The sequence below is a fragment of the Nymphalis io genome, chromosome 12 (assembly GCF_905147045.1).
Source record: "Nymphalis io chromosome 12, ilAglIoxx1.1, whole genome shotgun sequence".
NCBI lineage: Eukaryota > Metazoa > Arthropoda > Insecta > Lepidoptera > Nymphalidae > Nymphalis > Nymphalis io.
The window spans coordinates 2,341,748-2,365,860 of NC_065899.1; the positions used below are offsets into that span (position 1 = coordinate 2,341,748).

The 24,113-nt window shown below is 33.2% G+C and overlaps 1 protein-coding gene across 5 annotated transcripts in view; it reads left to right on the plus strand.

Annotated features, from left to right (window-relative positions):
* Positions 1-24,113, plus strand: part of LOC126772173 (monocarboxylate transporter 2-like) — a 153,595-nt gene that overhangs the window by 123,107 nt on the left and 6,375 nt on the right. For 2 of the 5 annotated variants that reach the window (XM_050492388.1, XM_050492392.1), the window contains one exon: positions 17,793-17,966. In XM_050492388.1, coding sequence (XP_050348345.1) covers positions 17,793-17,966 — 174 coding nt within the window. Of the gene's footprint in view, positions 1-5,844; positions 6,531-17,792; positions 17,967-24,113 lie in introns of those variants that run through there. The other 3 variants (XM_050492391.1, XM_050492390.1, XM_050492389.1) reach the window with 3 other exon arrangements.

The following is a 24,113-nucleotide window of genomic DNA, read 5'->3' on the forward strand; positions in this document are numbered from 1 at the left end:
TCAATCGGAATGTTTTTATCTTAAACTCAGTTCACACTTTTATGGAAAACAAGATCATATATATACGTATATATTAATTTGTACTTGTCATATATATACACTTATAAGAAAAATCCTGTTATGAAACATTTCCATTAAATTAAGGATCGAAAAAAATAATTATAATTGCTGATATTTTTCTATTTTAGAACTTATACTATAAAGCGTTATGCTTAATTTTATTCATGAAAACTTTAAGTAACTTGTTTTATTCTAGAGCAGTGTTTATTTGTTTGTATGTCATCGCTAATCTCTGAATGTAATCTGTGAATGGGAATATTGCAATAAATTAAGTGTAACTAAACCTACGCACGTATACTTGCCAAAATTTAATTATAGCGGATAATATTCTTTTTTAGTCTTTTTTTTCTCGCAGTGGAACCGGGATATGTGGGATTTTTACCCACTAAAACCACTGTGATCGTGTTGATATAACGTATCCGCGGCCTCTCCCGTGCTTTGCTCCGCTCGTGGCTCGGCGGAGCTCTTCTCAGGGGACAAATATCGCCCCCCCCCAGCACTCATCGCTAATGCGTACGGCAGCGTGAGGCCATCCCGGCTGCCGTCCTCCTCAGGGCCGTCTGAAATAGGACAAGCGAGGCCCCTACCTCACACATCCACGGCCCCAAGGTTACGCCCTATCTTTTAAGGCCCGGGTGTCTGGGCTATAGGAGTGCCGAGACGACGCCGTCATCGTCTCCGCCGAGCAGGGTCGGCCCTTTCCCGTTCCCGCTCCGCCGTCTCCTTCTGGACCATGACGGCCTCACAGAAGGAGGCTACGGCCTTCCACGCCGATTCCCTGCGAAGCATCGCCGACACGATAGCTCGCAGGGACAGGTCTTGTCCGACTTCACGGACTAGGGGAGGGAGATCCCTCTCCGTACCCTACCTCCAACGTTTGCTGAGCGGTGTCCCGATCCGCGCCACAGTGGTGACACATCGCCGTCGATTCGCGTCCAATTTTACACTGATATTCTCCAAAACAACCGTGATCGGTCATTATCTGCGTAAGTCAGAAGGTGACTCGTCACTTTCATTTCATCCAGGCTTCGAAGGCAGGATCGCTCCGATGACACAAAGTCGCAAAAGTCCTCCGGTGTTCCTGCCGCTTCAACGCCTCGAGCGCACTCGAAGAGAGTGCGCTTTCACTTTTCTGGCGGAGGATGCGGGTTTGTTGGTAGACCCTCGCGTCCATATCCGCCAGAATATCCAAGGGCAGAAAGCGCGCTAGGATGGTTGCCGCCTCGTAGGATATCGTGCGATATCTCCGCACTATGCGGATGGTCACTCTCCGCTGGAAACTTTGGATCTTAGTCCTGCAGCGGCGGAAGCCTGATAGCCTGTGAGAACAAACGGGTGCCCCGTAGACGGCCATCGATCGCACGACACTTGTTCTAGTGGTGAAATATAAGTCCGCAGATCAAGAGATCACTGGTTCGAACCCCAAGATCGGGCTGATAAATAGTTTTTGAGTTTTTCTATCGAAAAATAGCATATATTTACACATTTCATACTATTTGCTTATAGATGTTGCATTACTATGTCCTTTAAGCAATTCGTGATTAATATATCTTTATTTATATCACAACGCTATTCCACTTAACCACTTCGACATTCGAAAAACCATTTTTGCAAATTCATGATTAATATAAAAGATTATTCAAGATCTCCACCAATGATAACACGTCAATAGGCATGATGACTGATTTTGAAATAACCTTCTATAATATAGGTACACGTCTACTATTACTGAAAATCATCATCATTACTATTACATCACTATTACAATCATTAATATTACTGAAAATCATTTTATTTCAGTAATAAACTAACCTTTTTCGCAAGTAATTGGAATTTCATTTTTATTTCTTATTACCTATTTTGAATTTCGCTCGAAAACACCCGCAGCTGTCATGGCGCCTGCACGTGACGTCACGCCACAGTAAACGACAGTAAACGTTGTATTGTGTCTATACTCATCGAAGAAAATCAGAAAGTATTGCGTATTTCCTAAGGTTAAAAATGAATTCAAAAGTATACAAGTGGTGTGCGGACGGCACACTTTGTGTAAAAATACATCAATATCAACACCTAACAAATTATTATATATTTATGATATATTTAGATTTATAGAAGTATTCGTAAATAGGTAAATTCACAAATTCAGTACTAGTGGAGCTAAATGAAATATTGTCTTAAAAATTCTTACTGGTAACAATATAAGGGCTCTTCATCTGCGAGTAATACTATATAGCTAACAGAAAAAAACCTATGATAACACTAAAGATAAATAAAAATGTACTTACAAGGAAGTTTTCACATTTCGAAATTCATATGAACAAAAGTCTTTATTTGATGAAAGAAACTCTCCTAACATCAACAAATCAATCCTGGGCAAATTAGAGGAATTTGCCTTAACAAAACCTTGTTCCATCATTGACGGATCTTGGATGTTTTATTTTCTTTACAAAACCCCGAATAACCAACGACTCAACTGATTAAATGATGCAATTAATTTTGAAACGCGTAAACACAACAACTGTTCAAGAGAAAGGGTTATAGATACTGATGCGTGACGTCATTCGCTCTGATTGGTGTTTCAAATAAAATGGTCGATTGCAGAATTTTATACTTTTGTTTTATTAAAAATCTTATTCATCTCAATATGTATATTAAAATGAGATCACTTTTTAGACTCCATTTAAAATAGTTTCTTCTCCTAAATCATTTATTTTTTAATTCTTTAATACTGTCACCATGCCTATTGAATGTCAATATTGTTTATTTGTCTTCACTCTTGTGGTTGGCGTAGCTATACGTATAGATCCGTTCACATAAAAAAACCATTAATAAAGAACAAACAATAATGTATCAGTCTATAAATCTATCATTTTAAATTAAACCTATTCACTCACTACATTCAAAGTCCGTAAAATTAACGTTAATCAAAGTATATTACCGTCTCCACGCTTATCTACCGAAAAGGTCGTTTTCTCTTCATTCACCGTAACGTAAATTTTATGACATTGCTAATTCTCGTCGTATTTCATATAAAACGAAGAGGATTACTTATCCAAAAACATCATTCTCTCATATTACCTCGACGCTTTATACCTCTGCGATTATCAGATTTAAAGGTTAGAAAGACTTTATTGATCAACTGTTTGCTTTTATATCATTATTTACTTTGCTTAGTTAATTTGTGTACCTAATGAATAATTTTCTTTACTGGTGTACTACCCACTCATCAAATATTCTACTCCAAAATAGCAGTATTGTTATGGTGACTATACCACAAAAAAAACGTGATGCAGTGATTAAAAAAGCATAGCGTAAGCCTTAAGTAATGGAGACTTGAAATTCAGTAAAGAGCTTCGTTTTAAATAGAGACGCACTAAAAATACTTCGTTATTTTTTTTTCATCGTCATCATAGCGAAATATATATAATTATTATAACCTCGGATTTTTGAATCAAACAAATGTGTCAAATGTAAAAAAGCTATAATATTTTTATCGGCGTGGTTGGTAGATACTTGCCTTTCACGCCGAAGGTTGTGGGTATGGTATTTGTATGGTATTTGTGTGCATAAACATGTCTGTTTGTCCTGAGTATGAGTGTAATTATCTATACAAGTATGTATTTACAGAATAAATGCAGTTTATGTATATCAGTTGTCTGGTTTCCATAGTACAAGCTCTGCTTACTTTGGAATCAGATGGCCGTGTGTGGACCCAGGTTTTTATTTATTTTTTCACTTTATTATTATATATATTTATATAGTTGTATATATTATAGTTACTTTAGCAAAATAAGACTGAATCGTTAACATTCTTTTAAATAAGTGTAATAATAATTAAACTGGTATCGAGCTAGGTGATCTATCCATCCATACAGTGTTACTACATTTTAACGGAATCCTATTTCAACATTTTTATTTAACCATTATATACTAATAATTACTATTTTTTTGAAATATTCAGTATATTGCTTACAACAATAACATGTGTGAAAAAATTCATGATGAGCGGTTAAGTAGTAAAGATGTAACGTAACAAAGAAACTCACTTACGCAATTTATAATAATGGCTAATATTAAATACTTTAAATTTGAGTTCTTATTGTGACTTTTCCATAAAATATATGTCGCTGACTTTTCTGTGGACATTCTTAAGAACTACGATCCAGTACTTCATTAATTTAATAATCTTATAGTTATTCAGCGTAATCCATATAAACATCAAAAATTTTTTACTGTTTATAAATAAAATTAGATTTTATTCCACATATAATACTACTTAAACAAAAAACTAGTTGAAAGTAAAATTCTGGTGCGTTGTTTTCCAAAATCTAGTAAAATCATAAAACCGACTAGACGAAGATAGCGACTTTATTTACACTATAAATAACAGACAAAAATGGAAAATAAGGAAATAATACAAATCATAGATGCGTAGAATAATTAAATAAATCAATAAACATTCCTGTATCTCGGAAACAATAATCTCTACAAAATGTAAATAAACTGCTTTGGATTTCCTCCAAAATAACTTCAACCCTACGCCTCTGTTGTAATAAATTACGACCAATAAACAAGCTCGCTAAAACGCGTAATATCGTTAAACTTAACTCCTGTGCAAACTCAAATTTCCATATAAGTCTCAAACTTAACTCTGGATTAATAGCTTCACTAAATTAATTAACAACAATAAATATGTAATATTCTGACAAGTATCTTAGGGCTTATCAACAGAGCTTTGAATATATAATGAAAAAATATAATATTTATTCATAATAGGTAGGCGGATTTGTTTGCCACATGATACTAAGTGGTCACCACCGCCGATAGATATTGGCATCGTGAGAAATATTAAAAATCCCTTACATCGTCAATCCATCACCAACATTGAAAACTAATATGTTGAGCCTATACACTGGGTATATCTAATGAGTTGGGTACTCAGGGTACACAGACACACTTACACAAAGCTATTGGCTTAACGTATTTTATAATTTGGCGAACTTTAAACCAGCCTGCCTGGCGTCATCCTCTCTCTTCCTCTCGGAAATACTTTTCCTGGTGATTCGATTTGGCGTTTCTCTTGTGGCATTTTCGAATTTATATGGAGTAACTCTACTCTGCCGGAACCACATGTTAAATGATAAAGATATAGATAATAAACGGAATTAATTTCATTACCACAAATTACCATGAATTTGTAGTATTCTTATCTTTTGTCCATTTCCACACCATTTGGTCTTTCTTATCTTTCATGTAACGCCATTACTGAGCGCATTATCCTCAAACCACATTCGTATAAAGTAAGTTAGCTTCCATTTACTGAAGATATGGGAAAAGCTAAGATAGCCTAGCAAATACATGTTAATCTCAACTATAGAACAGATTTCAGATTTGAATCCGAGCAGTACCAGTATAGTGAGCAAAACTGAATTCAAAGAAATAACAAAAAGTGCATATGCACTATATAGTTGTCAATGACTAATATAGTCAACAGTTAAAAAATACCACCACCATTTATTAATGTGATATAAAAATAATTTATAATAAACATATTTGCCGTAAATAGAACTTGAATACATTTACAACATAAATATTAAGTTATTTTTTAAATGAACGAAAGTTTTTTTTTTTTTATTGTGACGTATGTATATGAAACATTACATTTTTAATTGTATTGAAAATATATTTTTTATTTAAGCTGATCACAATGTAATTGGACAAAAATAAATGCCTAACTAATAAAAACTTTACAAGATTAAGTGCGTAAAGGACAGCGACGTAAGGTCTAAAAGGATTTATTTATACGAGTGTGGCGAGACGACCACTTCTCCACGATTCTATCTTCAAGCTTACGAGACGTTATTACATTTAGACTCATAGATATGTCAAATCAATGTCGATAGACTCTTTATTTCGATAGTTTATTTGATATCCAATTGATGCCGAAACCATATTTGTAGCAAAAAAGGGGCGGCAGACAATCACGAAGGCAAAGTTAATCGAGATCTTCAACATCTCATTCGATCAGTTACACGCGAACTCAATTTTCTTTTTAGTCAAGTGGGCACTGTTCGATATATTTATTACCGATTATCTTAAGTGAGGTGTAATGTGTGGGCGGACATGAGTGGAGTATACGGGGTGCGGTGATGCGAGTTACGGCGGCGCACGATGCGCGCGCGCTTTGATGGAAGAGTCATGGTCGTCGGGCGGCGCGCCGCTGCTGCGCACGCGTTCCTTGCCGCTGGTGCTAGAAGCGAGCGGAGGTGCCCCTGCGCGCCAAACGAAACTCGACCCAAGACAACTCCTGACCTTAACCCGCCACTACTACCCCGAAGGAGGTTGGGGATGGGGCGTTGCCGCCGCAGCAACTATTGCACAGCTTTTGGCTCATGGATTGCATCAAGCCGCTGCAGTACTGGCCGTAGAGGTCGTGAAACGCTTTGGTCCCGAGGTTCGAATGCAAGCAGGTGAGGATTTCTTAAAAAAATACAAATATTCAAAATATAGATGATAAGTATTCAATTCAATTTATTTTTTTAGTAACAATTGGCCAAAGGGTCAAAATCGAACAAGTGACTTTCAAATAATTATCGTTGTTCTTGTAAGAATATAAATATTATGTAATTAATAACCTAGTATGACTATTAAAACTTGAAAAATTGACCAAAGAATTCGTTAATTATACTCAATAAAACTTAACATTTTCCACCCAAAACTTTTCTATAACTATTATAAATAAAATTGGCAAGCGCCTTATAAAACTTAATTCCTCAAAATATTTGTGACGACATTTCAGTTCAAATATTTATTTTCAGCGATCATTTACAGCCCCTAAGGGATTGGCGAATTGGATGAAATCCAATCGTGATTCATAAGTGTTAGGACAATAAGTTCTCAATGCGTCTGGAGAGTTGACGAAGTTAATTCAAAATATCACTGCTTACATTAAGCACATCGAAATATATAAATACACCCACATTGTGATGAACATTAGCAACAAAAATATTTTACTATTTATATAAATATTTGACGCATAACAATATAGATTTTAGCGTCATCCTTCTTTGTTTATACTCCTTGCGTAACATCAATACGATTTCGGCTTCCATTTTCAATATTTACAATTCTGCATGTAAATACACTTTATTTAAGTGAATCAATGAAACAACTGTTCAAACTCCAACAATAAGTACGATCGTTTTACCTTCGAAAAGCATTGAGACATCTTTCAAGCTTATATTCCGCGGCTGAATACAAAAAATATTGGCGTCTCCTACACCCAAATTTAACACTGTTAGGAGTCACGAAAAGGTTTTTTTAAAAGGAAATCTTATAAAAATGGGATTTTTACACAATCCTGTGACTTATGAAGAAGTTGGTTATTATTATGTGAACAGTAATAATTTATCATAAGTCAACGATGGGAAATTGTAAAAGATGTTATAAAATATTTCGAGATTGTGAACTTTTTTTCGCTTTCATAAAACGGATATTTTTTTGCAGATTCAGACCTTTTACTGTTTCCGAGAGGGCAATAGGGAAATAAATATTATTCTCTAAATCCAGATTACAAACCACACAAATCACTTTTATTATTTTAGTTTAAATGACGAACGTCCATACGATGTTCTCTTTTCAAACCCCTTATCGTTAGTCGTCAATTTTTCAAAAATCTGTTCCAATTACTTATTTAATAAATAACTCTTATGTAAAATTTCATAAATTCTATACTTTTTCTAGTTAAGACTATGCTTTACGAACACGAACTAAAATAGCATCTGTAAAGACACCACTATTGGACTAAGGTAACTCCTTTCATCGAGAATATTTCCAGCTTATGACGTTACGCTGGGTCAATGAGCGTTGGTATATAGATGGATGAAAGATACTAGGTAGATTTTCATCCGGCATGTTTTATAAATAAGGTACATTCGCATATAATAATTTATAATAACAAATTACGTACATAAACAATCAATGGAGATTGCCTGAGCTGAACCCATAGTTCACTTATTTCATTTAATATAACTCTTAACTCTAGCCACTGAAGCATCTCCGCTCAGTCAGCGTCAGAATTTTATCAAGTGTATTAAATAAACTGCATTAAAACAAACATATAAAATCGTCTGAAAACATTTGATATATTCACGAAAAATTCCATAAAGTAGACTCCAGTGTAAATAAATTCACTCACATTTTCAGATTTTATTACTCGAAAACCAATCGCCGTCTTCAGCGTCTACAGTCTCATTGTAACACTTTTATTTCGAACAGAATAAGTCCAAATGGTTTCAGTTACACTCTTGTCATAAAACTAACGGTCAATAAATATAACATAATGTGCCTTAAGTGTCGTCAAGAATCGATTATCGTATTTAACAGAGCCGTTATCTTTATATCTGGCTTCATTGCCATTCGCTATATTTTGAACAAATGGATCGTCACAGGCGTAATAAAATTCTACCTCCTACTTATACTATTAATTTAATTATATTACGTATAATAACAAACAATGTCATAGTTCATTTGATTTTACGACTTGTAGTTTTTTTTTTTTAATAATGGATTTATAAATGTCAAAGGCCATAACTTTTAACAAATCAACTTAGGGAGATGCTTATCAATTTAATTATTTGATAAGTAATATTTATTTGGAAACTAAAATGAACTAAGAGTTTATAAGAAAATCAAAATACGTAGATTATAAAAAGCTACTTTTATACATAAACATAAATAATATTATTCTTTTCAATTCTATTAGTGTTATCTAAAGTGGTACTTTAATATTATTTTAATTAGTTAAATGTATTTTTAGTTATATTTCCAATGTGCCGAATAAGTGTTTACAAAATGACTGCATCTAAATGACGACAAGATGAATCGTCGATTATGACGCGTGTTTTTACATGATATTCGTAAAAAGCGCCAGACCGGCAAAAAGTCCAGTCAAGAGACGGGTGGCCGCCCGCCTAACTGCCAATCATCGGCAATCGTTTATTAGAATCGACGCGAGGCGTGAGCCCGATACGACGACGTCACGTGTGTAGCGCCGACCTCACCGAACATTTATCATCTAAAGGGATGTTTAATATGTTACGCCTCGGTGACAGGTCCCGCGATAAGCGACGTATAAACCACGACGTTCATAATTTGTGAATTTCCATCATAATACGCCTTTCGGTTTTGCGGTGTGTGATTTGTGTGATACGGAACGGTAATTTCGTGTAATAAATTAGCACTCGCTACCGTTTCTCGGATGTGTTACGTTAGTTCAAAATTATAATAACATATTTCAACTTCATTGAAAATGCCCTTTTATCTTTGTCATTTATAGTTTTATATTGATTGATAGACGTGCAAATTGAATAAAGGCATCGATCTCAATCAAAACTTAGTTGCTAGAAAGTTATCATTTTAGTGACCATACCAACCCGCATTGGAGCGGAGGGTCGGAATAAGCTCGAAAACCTTCTCCTCAGAGAGGAGGTCTTAGCCCAGCAGTGGGACATGCACGGGCTGTTTCTATTACTATAGTAAATATTATTATTCACTAAAAGAAAATATTGCTTTATCAAATAAAAGTTTTGTTGATTAATTAATTACTCACTGTAATATATTTTTCGCAATGAAATAAAGTCATATATTTACTAGAAAAGCTGCTAGGATGACACAAATAAAACTAATTTGTCATATCAAAACGATGCCGAGCAGACAAAATCAAAGTAGGACGCAAGGAGCGCTAAAGTTTATTAGATTCTAAAAAAACGGCGCCACGGATATTCTAACCTGCAGATCACTTGTCCTACAGACGGGCCTACTAATCAATAATGTGACAGTTTGAAAAGAACGCAAGTCATTGGAGCACCATAACAAGCGACATAAATCAAAGGGTTCCCTTTGAACTTTGAAACCGGTAGGATATTAAAATGTAACATCAATCTAACCAACATCTTAGGAATCCTTTGGATTCCTTTTTTTTATTAATCTCATTATTAATATAAGTTTAAACATTATGTTTTTTATTGATGTTACTCAGGGTTCTGTAGAATCAATTAATAAACTGAAAAAAATATAGATTTCGGCCATGGCGGCCAATTTCAAGAGGAATTAGCCAACTGCGCAGACATATTATACTACACAAGTGTGTGCACAAATACAGATTCACTCTCTCCCATTGGATTATGAGAGTGAGGGCTCTCATAATCCGATGGGATACCAAACCAACACAGCCGGAAAGAATTCCGGCGCGGGGCCAACGGCTGTACGTGCTTTCTGAGGCACGGGAGTATACACAATTTCGACTCAAGACTGCTACTAAGCCCAATAACTTTTTTATTGGCCTGACCCGGGGTTTGAACCCAGGACCTCAGGAACCAGCTCGGCTATATATCTAGCCAGACCTAGATCAATGAAGTCTAGGGCAATATTTGTCAATATGGTATCTAAGCCTGTATGAACACATAAACAAAAATCCTAATTATAAAATATCTACACGAGTCCGATGTGTATTTGTTTTTTTACAAAAACTCTTACCTGACACAAAAATATATAATCAGAAATATATGTTAAATAGTAGAGCTGTACTTTTTTTTAAATATTTACTTATCAGGTAGGTAATCCAGCATCTGGTACATACAATTAGTTATCACATAAAATATTATTTTACTCCTAAAAAAACCGAAACAGGAATATACAAACTGTTAAAATTTATGTTGTATCAAAACCTAACCCCAGATGGGTTATTATATTTAATACCTATATTTTAATAGCGAATATAAAAAACTTATATTTTTACTAAATTTGTTGTCTTTCAATTGCGGAACCCTAAAAAAAGTTTAAAGCAATGTTAAAACTCATCCGTAAAACACAGGCCACGTCAACGGCATGTGTTCCATATCATAAAGTTGAAGTATAATATTAATATACTACTCGTATTTGTCGCACATTTGTCGTTACGAAGTCCACTCAACATCTGTTAAAGGATAAGAAAAATACTTACAAGTTAAATTGCAGTGTTGCATCGTTTTGTTTATATACAATTATATTAAGTCATAAATATAATTATATATTTATATGACTACATTGAAAATTATCGTAGATTTTATAAATTACTATCAATTATAAAAGACTAAATATATGCACAAAAAATTAATTTCAATCACACGCACTACATATGTACTTGGTAACATTTGCTTGTCACAGTGCATAAATAGATAAAGAATTTTGGTCGAAACATCAATGTATTTATTTGTACAACTATATATTAAAATATCGCATCAGTAACAGCCTGTTAATGTCCCACTGCTGGGCTAAGGCCTCCTCTCCCTTTTGAGGGGAAGGTTTGGAGCTTATTCCACCACGCTGCTCCAATGCGGGTTGGTAGTATACACATGTGGCAGAATTTCAATGAAATCAGACACATGCAGGTTTCCTCACGATGTTTTCCTTCACCGTCAAGCACGAGATGAATTATAAACAAAATTAAGCACATGAAAATTCAGTGATGCTTGCCCGGGTTTGAACCCACGATCATCAGTTAAGATTCACGCATTTTAACCATTAGGCCATCTCGGCTTTATACCGGAATCGCATCGTATAATCATAAATAGCCTTTTATTTATAAAAAAGTTTTTTTACGAAAATTGAATCACAAATATTAATATAAAACTTTTATCTCTTAAAATAAATTCACATAATTGTCAAATTAATATATTGTAAAGTAAGTTTGTACGTTTATTGTATTGGTTCTATAAATAAACATGAAAAAGACGATGAGACGGCAAAAGTTCCATTCAATATCGTTTTCTATTGGTACCAAACGAAAGATCTTTTCATACGATCCGATGCATTTGTTATTGACTATAGAACAAACTTGTCCATTACACAATCGTATATTCCTATACAATAGCTACGGTTTTATAAAATATTTAATACAAAATTTGAACAATACATTAATCATTTCAATTGATTTTTAGTCCAGACAGTTAAATACTGTTTGTATTTAAATCGATAGAAGATTTTCTAATATAACTTACTCTATGCCATCCAAGAACTATATATGTTAAGATAAAAATTTAATACAAAAAATGTTCACATAGAGCATTAAACGTGAAATAAATCTTCTACCAACTTTTGCTATTTAAAACTAATTTAAGAGACTGTATATAAATATTCGAACATCGATTAAATACGTAACACTCAATTGAATTAACTATAATTAAGCATAGCATTGTGAAATATAATTTGCAATGTTTCTTATCGATTATAAGTTGTTTATTCGAATTTTTTGAGTGAACTAATGGTCACTCAAAAATGTCACTCAAAATACATATACATATATATATCATAGCTATACCTATATATAATAAATGCATATTTTTATTTTATTAACTAAACTCTATGATAGTAGTTATTTTGTTCCATATTTATTTATTTTCTTTAATTAAAGTTCTTAGGAGTATCTTACATTACTATTTTTGTTTTTAGTTATTTTTTTTATTATCATAAATAAAAATAATATTTGGACATCTAAATAAAAACCTTTTAAAAATAAGAATGATTGTAAAGGTCAATTATATTTGTCCAGCGCAAAAATAATCAGATAATAAGATTTTCATTAATTCGCTTTTGTTTCGTCTGGAAAACTAGATACATGGCGTGATGGCTGAAACAGATAAACAAAGTTAAGACAAAGCAACGCTCATCAATCTGTGTTGCTAGATTAAACATTGTCTAGCAGAATAATTCTTCACTGTATGTGCTTTGCGGTTACTCTGATGCGTTGCCACTTAAAATGTCGACGAACTTCAAAACTTTTCGTCCAAAACTTACTGAATGTTTGTCAGCCCCTTGATTCGCCTCAGTTGTGAACTTAACTTTACTGTGAAACTGTTTTGAGACAATGGTCCAGCGATATCATTGTATGATTAGTGCTTTCAAACTAAAGAGACTATTTTGACGTTCTCTCTCTCTCTCTATCTCTTCTAGTCTTTCTTATTAAAATGATACTGGCCTTTACATATGAGCAGATTCACTTTTGTAAAACAAAATTTGTACGTCATAGGTTAGACTCACGTATTAAACATATTTTCACGTTACCAAATGTGACCAAATATATTTATACATCTGTAAAATCAACATACAAACATACTAAAATTATAAAACCTATGTTCGTTTTGAAACCAATACAAAAGTATCATATAAATCTAATTAGTAGTTTTTGTGTATGTGTGTGTGTTTGGAAAAAGAAACATTATTTTTGAAAAATTTCTATTCAAAATATAATATTTAACAATAAAAAAATTAAATATGGAACTCGTAATATTATCAAAAATTAAAAATATATATTTAGATTGTTTTAAAAACCTTTTTCGAATTTCATTACATTTTAGTAATAATTTAGAATTTCAATACAGCCATTTCAATTTTTAAATAGAATAACACTGCAAAGCAGGAATGTCTTGAATAATTGTTGTGAATCCGAACCTCCAATGAAATGCGGTTATTCTTAACGTAGCGATAAAGATAAAGGACATGATTTATGCTCGAATGTTGCCACAGAGACTAAAGATGGCAAATGAATGGAACACTAAATCCTTTTCGTATAAACACATCCCATTAATCGTTATTTTAATTGGACGTATACTTAGAAAAAGTGACAGAGAAACGAAGAAAAATTCTCGGTATAATGTTGCCAGACATTATATATTGGGGCTCAGATAAATTTTTATGTTTTCAGTTAATTACACATAGACAATAAGAGCTTAATATTTTTTACGCTTTACGAATATTTTAATAATTACAATCTTGAACTGGAAGTAACAGCTGTGTTGGACTGTTTAATTAAAGTATTCGTAATTCATTTAGTTAAAATTAAACATATAATTGAATATATTAATGAAATACATACACGATCGTCTATTTCTAAGGGAGGATACTTATGCCTATTATGTAATATTATGTTACAAATGAAATTGGCGTTTTGTACGGGAGGAATATAAAGTGAATTTTTTTTTTGTAAAATATATTTAATTAATCAAAGTATGCACCGTTGCTATCTATGCACTTTTGCCATCTCATAGGTAGTTCATTGATCCCTTTACTAAAAAAACCATGGGAGCGAGAATCAATAAACTCTTTGAAGGCGTTTTGGATTGCCGCATCGGAGTTGAATTTTTTTCCTTGTAAGAAGTTGTCCAAATTCCGGAAAAAATGGTAATCTGTTAGAGCAAGGTCCGGGGAGTACGGTGGATGTCGCAGACGTTCCAATTGTAGCTCATCTAACTTAGTGGTTGTTTGTTGTGCAGTGTGTAGTCTTGCGTTGTCCAGTTATAGTAACCGTTTGGCTAGATTTTAGAAAGCTGTAGTGAATGACACCGGCGCTAGTCCAGCAAACACTCACAAGTAACTTTTTCTGAGTCAATTTTCGTTTAGGGCAGGATTTGGCTGGGTCTCTAGGATTCAGCCATTGCGACGAGCGCTTCCGATTATCGTAAAGTATCCACTTTTCATCACAAGTAATGATTCGATTTCAAATCCCTTCATTATTGTGTAGGTTGAGCAAAGTAACACAGCAGTCGACGCGTGTTTGCAATTTCGATTCACTCAATTCATGAGGTACGCATTGTTCAAGTTTTTTTATTTTCCTGATTTGCTTCAAGTGGTTTAATACAGTTTTTTCACTTACCCCGAAGCCTGCATCTCTGAAGTGCTTTGTGATGGATCCGCTTCAACTTATTATAACTTTAATTCTTCATTTTCCACTTTGGTCTCCGGCCGTCCACGGGGTTGGTTCTGAAGGTCGAAATTTCCAGAACGAAAACGTTGAAACCAAAAAAGTACCGTGCTTTCTTTTGCGACACCAGTGCCGTACACATCATTAATCCTTCGAGCTGTTTCTGCAGCACTGGTGCCACGGTTGAAATCGTACTCGTGAATATACGATATTTCATGTTTTCCATTGTGCGGTAATAAGCGACGCCAAATAAAAAAATAATGAGGAAAAAACAAATGAATGACTGTTTTCAAAACCCAAATGTACCAGCTAAATTTATAAATTTGAATTTGGAATTCTTAACCAAAGAGGAGATATTTCAGATCAAAGTGGTCAGTACGACAAAACGCTAATTTCATATGTAAGGACCTGATAGTATCAGTAATAGTATATATACATATATATATACATATCATTTTAAATAAATGCATAAGTACATAATTCATACTTATATTCATAATACACCCTGCCACGCGGGGTCACTGCCAATTGCGCCAACGGGCCAGTCATATTAAAAGTCATATTAAAATTAATAATATAGTATACATACATATGAAGCATAAATTTAAATATAATATTTTAGTTATTTATTACTTTTAATAAAAAAACTTTGTCCGTAAAACTTTTTTTATTTTAGAATATTATATATATTTATACCTTCGTCTATAGGCTGCCAGAATTACGAAACCACTCCTAAAGCAGTCAATGCGCTCAATTCACATCAAATCCGCATTGGAAGAGCATGCTGGTATAAGCTTAAACGAAGAATAGCCCTTAGCTTATCTACTAAATAACGGCTCGAAATTAAAATATAATATATACAAAATCAATCATACGAGTTTAAAAAAATGTACAAGACCGCTGCACGCGGTCAATGTACAAGTTCTTGCACGCGTTACTTTATGACTCTGAATTACTATAAAAAGTATCAAGATCTCTTTACCACCGTCGTCGGTAAACTAAACGTGATATACCGAAGTACGCGTTGTCTCGCAGATGATTCGATAATTAAAGAAATTTTCGCGGTTAATAGCCACTTAAACTCGTGTCGTGCACTTATGCCGCGTAATATATAGCGCCTCTCATTTATATCCCTACGTGCCTCTTCGATTACAATTCACTGTCTCGAAAAACTTTACGAATTAAAATAATATTATATTATTTGTTATTTATAAGGCCGCTTAAGTGCTCGAATCACAAATACTCACTTTTATGTTATTAATTTGAAGCGCTTAAAACTCTTTGATCTCGTCTTCAGACAAGTTAAATTATATTGATTTTATATAGGCCTCATTTCTGATAACTCAAGTACTGATGTTCACCAAGGTGGTTATATTCCGGGGTCTCAGTCTTTGACATAGATTAAGTTTTCTACGTTAGTGTCAGGTCAGTGTACCTTTGACACTCGTGTTATGAAAGAAAGAAGAATACGTAGTTGACGTATTTAAGACACGTACGAAACGATTTGCTTCCTCGTTTCTGACACGCACCGCCAAGGTCTGGAATACCCTCCCGACCTCTGTTTTACCCACCACCTACAATGTACCTTACAGTCTAGAATAGGCATCTGCTAGGCAAGCGCGCTCCATCTTAGACTGTATCTCACTTTCCATCAGGTGTGATAACAGTCAAGCGCTAGCCTATACAAATAAAAAAAAAAAGAAAGAAAACTGTTAACATCAACACACATTACAAAATTAAAAAAAAACAAAAGTGATTATAAATTATATAATTAAAATAAGTTACTCATAAAAATATAATATATACTACACTATAAGCTCATTTTCCACATCGCATAATTTTCAAGCACTTAAAGGGAAGCTACCTAAACTCTAAATTATGAAAATATGATCTCAGTGTGCCACTACAATTATTATAAAATTTCCTCTAATTTTTTTCGCTTAAACATTTTGTGGGTAGTCACACACAATTAAAAACATTAGACAAGTCAATTTAAGCAAGGCAACGTAAGATAAAAAGACGTCTTAAAGAAGAAGCACCAAATTTCATCATGATGCTGCTTTGCCAAGGATCTGCATATATATAATGCGCTTTCTAAACAGCACACTGACTTGGATATTATATACCCCAGAATTAACTAAGTTTAAAAAATATCTTAAAAAATTGTTTCTTAATAGATAATGTTTTGGTTTTTTATTTAAAGGTTTTATTTTTAAGTTTTATTATTACTCGTTATTTTAATTTTTGTAGCTTTTTTATATATTTCGTAACTCACATTTGCACAATTTACTCTTAGTTTAACCACTGTTTACCTTTTTTTAGTTCCTATGTTTTAATGAGTACCACTATGTAACATTTAGTTTATAATTTTTTTTTAATTTCTGTTAAGCCAATATTTATGTGTTGCTGTGGTCTCCTTTAATTGAAGGAGCACACATATTTAAAAATATTATTCCACGATGTAATGTACTCGTAAGTGTGTATCCTTTATTGGAGATCCTTAATAAATAAATAAATGATGTTTTCCTTCGCCGCGGACCACAATATATGTATGTAATAATATATAGTACAAACACAAATTAAGTGCAACAAAATCCTAGTATTTTGTCCGAATTTAAACCTGCGATTTTTGATTAAGAACATGTGTACTATCCACTGAGTCTTTACTGGTGGTAGAGCTTTGTGCATGCTCGTCTGGGTAGGTACCACCTACACATCAGATATTCTACCGCAAAACAGCAGTACTTGGTATTGTTGTGTTCCGGTTTGAAGGGTGAGTGAGCCAGTGTAATTAAAGGCACAAGGGACATAACATCTCAGTTCCCAAGGTTGGTGGCGCATTGGTGATGTAAGCGATGGTTTTCATATCTTATAATGTCTATGGGCGTTGGTGACCACTTACCATCAGGCCCATATGCTCGCCCGCCTTCCTATTCTATATAAAAAAGAGTCATCTGTCAATTAGTCGTTAACTAAAATGTCTTTTTATTTTCAGGCTGCCTCGGCGCAATTTCAGCTGGCGTCGCACTTGCTCTTTCACCAGTTACGGTTGCGCTCTGCGTGCGCAAGTCAACGCGCGTCACTGCGGTCGTAGGCGGGCTGGTCGCCGCCTTGGGCTGTCTTTTTACGTCCTTTGCTACACAATTCCATCAATTATTCTTCAGTTACGGTAAATATTACAATTGACCGCGAGGCAATTATTTTAGAACAAATAAATATTATGTAACTAGCCATAAAACGTTACTTAAAAAATACTTATCTCGTATAAGAATTTTAAGTCGTTTAAGTTTTATTATCAAAATATTTTAACAAGAGAACATTGACATTTAAATTTGACACATTATATTGATTTTATTTTATTCTTCTTAATTGCACATAAAAATATATATTAAAATACTTTTATATAAAATAATATCCAATGAAATTTAACTCATAATTCTTTATTCATGGAGATTCAAATCTCAGTAATTTTATTACAGAAAAATATGAACTATGTGTGATTACTAATATATATTTATTACTCGGCTTATCATTCTATTTTTGAAATATAAATAATACAAAAAAGTTGTGAATTTATAATTAGAAATGATTATAATATGAAATATAAATTGAAAATATATTTGTTCGTGTATTTCCAAAAATAAACAATTGGTATAATCTCCAGTCTACTGACAGCTCAATTTATTTTATCACTTACATCTCCCACACCCGTTTAAGAACATCAAAGGTAGCCGTAATTGGCACTGAGGGTAAATTAGTGTAATTCAATAAACCGCACATTCGAGCCGGATGTATAAATTGAATATTGAATCAGGCATATTTCGAAGACTTTATGACGTCTGAAATAATATCATTTAAACGGTAGATTTTAGGCCAAATCAAAGGTCAAAGGTTAATACAAGTTCTTACCTAAATAATAATTAGGTAATAACTGTAATATTTGAATTGTTCGCATTGACTTATCTTACCTTAAATGGAAAAGTGAACACTTCAAACGGAATCCATATCTAAACTATCAGTCAAAACTTAATACGAAATATTAATTGTTTATACTTATTAGATCTTGATTCAACTATTACATATTAAATAGTAATCTATTACAAAGAAATAATGTAGTATTTATTGTTCACTAATTACCGCACGCGGCTTTGCCCGCGTGTGAAAGGCAAGTTGTTAGGTAGTCTATGTCCGTATCCCTGAAAAAATGTATGCAAAATTTCATGCTAATCGGTTGAATAGTAAAGACTGTATAACAAACAAATAGTCTAAACTCACTTAATCATTTATAATATTATGCAGGATATTATGTTACGTATAAAAAAGCCTAAGTCTAAGCTTGCTTCATAGCATATCCATTCATTGCTTTAGCCGTGAAAGCTTAACAGATAGACAGAGTTACTTTCGCATTTAAAATATTTGTAAAGACTTACAAGCGTAACATAAACAATAATTTAAAAACAAATCGTACAATTCCTTGAAATACGAAAATACCGATGTACAATACGAAGCATTTATAAAGCAAGTAATAGAAGAGAATGCAACATCGTGTGATCCTATTCGCATTCTATCGCCATGAAATGGCGCCGCAAAAATAACGCTGTGTATTGCATAAATGCACGCGCTAAGCTGACTGTCTTCAAGGATAACGTCGTTGCGACCGGCAGAAATTGTATTAGCATTTAAATTGAGAATACAGTTTGCGCTGAATGCAATTTGATAGACTCCCGCGGTCGATACGATCGCTGATCTAAATCAGAGTACCCAAAGCATCAATGTAATTAGGAACTGTTTGAATATGTTAATACCAGTTAGTTTCTTGTAGCCAACTGCTGTATTTAGTAAATGCTTATATATTGCGCCAATTCCTAAGAATATAAATTAAGACAGATGTTAAGAAAACAAATTAATGTCAGTAAAAACTTAAAATATTAATCTTTGCATATAAAACAATATACGTTAACAGCGGAGGTATATAAATAATCAGCTTCTCTGATAAACTAGATTGCCTTTTTTAAAGTACAGAACTAAAAATACATTAAAATGAAATATGGAATGCAATATTTATGCAATGCATTTTTCACAATCACATTAAATGCAACCAAACATTTTTATTACTCTCCTGATTGGCCATTTTATTATAATCATAATACTTATTATGATAATACTTATTATGATTATAATAAAATGGCCTATCTATTTTAGGAGAGTACAGATTTATTTTATTAGTATTTTTCTTATAAATCTGTGCATGCAGCAATCATAAATATTACTTTGACATTTCTTACTAGTATAACGAGACTAACATTGTAACATTTTAAATAAATTTAATTTTAAAACATTGAAGTAAGTGTTAAAAATTTTCACTTTGCAGGTATTAAAATTCAAACACTCTTCTTCGTCTTAATTTTATTATTTTAATGCAACTCATTATGATATCAACAGTGTTAACAACCATCTTGTTTCATAGCTCAATGATGATTGCCGTGCTTACTTTTAAAATACAAAAATGAGAAATTATATCAAGTGCTCAACTGACTAATAATAATATAATATTCCCCGAAACCGGTAGTCAAAATAGAGCTACAACTATCAAAAATACGAAATATTTAAATATACAATATAAAAATACCAGCAAAATTCACATGTTTTGTAGTAAATATAACAATAACACAAATTATAATTTATTACATTATTTTCATAATGCAGACTTATTTCAATAGGCACGGCTATTCTTTACAAAATGCTCAACACTTATTTGAAATTAAAACATGATTATTTTATCAAGCTAACATAAGTTATAACAAACTTCCGGAAGAATATGGAATACGAACAAAATATAATTATGTAAGATTTCTTAAAATAGCATGAGCTTTCTGCACGTAAAAATGAGAAAATCGTTAAGAATAATCACTCACCCCATTCGTACTGCAACTGAGTTTTAGTTAAAAGATTTATATAGTCCGACAATGTTATAAGCCCACCTACCATTATTTTTACTGGTGGTAGAGCTTTGTGCAAGCTCGTCTGGGTAGGTACCACCCACTCATCAGATATTCTACCGCAAAACACCGTACTTACAGGCACAAGGGACATAACATCTTAGTTCCCAAAGTTGGTGATGTAAGCGATGGTTAACATTTCTTACAATGCCAATGTCTAAGGGCGTTTGGTGACCACTTAGCATCAGGTGGCCCATATGCTCGTCCGCCTTCCTATTCTATAAAAAAAAAATAATGTAAATAACACATCTTAGTGGTCCGGGTGGGTACCACCCACTCATTAGATATTCTGCCGCTAAGTAGCAATCTTACTATTGTTGCGTGCAGGTTTAAAGGTTGAGTGAGCCAGTGTAACTAGGTACAGGCACAAGGAACATTACAACATAACATCACAGTTCTCAAGGTTGGTGGCGCATTGGCGAGGTAAGGAATAGTTATTACTTCTTACCTCGCCAATGTCTATGGGCGGTGGACCACTTATTATCAGGTGGCGTATTTGCTCGTCCGCCTGTCTATAACATAAAAAACACCTGATAATAACTAATAAATTAAAGACTGTAACAAACAAGACAGAAGGTAGGAACAAGAAAATAAAGTTACATTTTTATAATGTAAAAGCATTATATGCTACACCAATTACAAATAAGAAATATAATTTTATTCGACTAAAACGAATGTCGTTACGATGTCGTTTAGTTTAAAAGCAAGAACAAACGTAGCGATCGGGCGACAAAACATTACAAATGTTAAGCCGCAATTTTATCCAATGTAATGCAATACGGACGGAATGGAACTGCCTTTATATTTCTACTTTATAATTCAAAGAATAGAATAAGATATACAAAGGATTCTACTTTTGCATTATCGCATTATCGCATTGTTTTACTATAAATTATGCTAAGAATACTTATTCATAAAAATGTATCGAATAACAGGGCCGGAGAACCATACAGTGTTCTAGAGATAGAAAATCTCTGTTGTGGATCAAACAAAAATCATCCCAATTCCGATGAGTAAACACTTTTATGTTACATAAACATTTACACTATAAATGCATTTTAATATATATAGTAAAATGTTTATATTATACTGCATCCGGATATAAATACATGGATATATGGTAGTTAAATTTAATTTGTTCCGCAATGAATCATAAAAACACACGACTGATTTTAAAATTGTTCAATTTATTTGGAAAATAATTAATGGCCACTCCTTTGTTGCCCCGGGGCCTTTAGACCTTTAAATCCGGCCCTGATCAACTAACTTGTAAATAACATAGTCATTATTAAAATAATCTATTAGAATTCATATGATTTCTCATTTCATTGTAAAGATTATTTAAAAAATATTTAAAAACTATTGGGAGAACAAAATTAACTACCCTTTTCTCAAACATCAATTATCTTTTTATTATAAATAATAAGGTCAGGTCAAACGAGACTACATTAAACTATATTCGGCTTTACTAAAAGAAAATATACAAGTTACGAAGAAGGGTTTATAAAACGAAATGAAAATAAATTATTTATTAATTCAAGTAGTTTCATTCTCAGCCAAGCATCCTGGAATTATTTACGTGCTTAAGTTACATATGTACATATGTATTGTTAGCTATATTCCGAAACACCGATTCAGAATCTAAATTGTACCGAGAATATCGGCCAATAAAATCAATGTTTATTCTTTTTTGTTTATTAAATCTCATAATATATGAACTACAGTTACGTTTCTTAATAAAAATAAACGAGAATTTTTTCGAACCGTCATTAACATGTTGTTCAAATTACATAATATGTTTGTATTTATATATGTAGCTACCACGGGGTCAGATTGTAGGTTCTTTAATATAAAAATAAATGAAGACTGCAATAAAAGACGATTTGGCATTTAACTATCACTAGAAACTCATTAATTTTTTTAATAGATTTTCAAGCCGGTGGTAGTTTATATTAAAAATAATCTTGTAAAATGATCCAAAAGTGCTCGTAAGAGCCTACTTGAATAAAAATTATTTTGATTATTGTTTTGCAATTTCAATGAATTAATTATGATTGCAAATTAACATGGAATTCGTAAAACTTTTGGACATAACGAAATCAACATGATATATTAGATCTAGCTAGGTATAAATCGAATATATTCTCTATGTTTCATCGAAAACCCTTTGTGCGATAAGCGACCGTATCCTGGAGGAGTCCCCTATAGTTCTCACGTGCTGTCAGACGGTCCAACTTTATTACTTCCACTGTTTCACTGAACTAGATTCAGTGGCGGCATATTTATGATGCTGTTCTCTTCGTTTTATGGTATACTATAGAGATAAGAGCTTACTACAAAAATTGCATATCGCATTTAAAGAATTTTATGTTATTATTAGCGATTCTAGCTATATAATTTGCCACAAATGTAAAACTACTTTTACTACTTACTATTACTTAGAAACGAGTATATCAGAGGAAGTATGAGAGTAGCACCAATAGTTGAAAAGTTGAAGAGTTATAAATTCGCGTGGTATGGGCATTTTTTTTTTTATAGAATAGGAAGGTGAACGAGCATATGGGCCATCTGATGGTAAGTGGTCACCAAACGCCCTTAGACATTGGCATTGTAAGAAATGTCAACCATCGCTTATAGCCAATGCGCCACCAACCTTGGGAGCTAAGATTTTATGTCCCTTGTGCCTGTAATTACACTGGCTCACTCACCCTTCAAACCGGAACACAACAATATCAAGTATTGCTGTTTTGCGGTAGAATATCTGATGAGTGGGTGGTACCTACCCAGACGGGCTTGCACAAAGCCCTACCACCAGTGTGCCTGTGATTGGTTGTTGTGAGTGTGAATTAAAAAAACAAGTACATACATATACATATGAACTATATTTTATAATTATCTAAATTTAAGAATACACGTGCGTTAGAGTCGAATTCGGATAGTGATTCTTGAGCGCGTTAGCACGCAGGGAACATTATGCAAAGTATTCAAAAATGCTAACGTGCAATAATAAAATAATGTAGTATAGGTAGGCACACTACGTCTAGTTCTGAAAAGAAATACCCTAACCTGAAAAGAACCTTGTCATCTATGGTTCTCCATACATTAGGGTTAAAAAGCGGTAAACATCATCTGTTCAATGAATTAAAAAAATCGCGAAATGCATTATTAAAACCAACCTGTTTGAATATACAAATTCTCGAAATATATTATGTTCTTTCTATTTATACTTCTTATTTATAATAAGAGTCGCAAATACTATGATAAGTTATAGGTGACCTTATAACATTGTCGGACGATTTAAATCTTTCAACAAAATT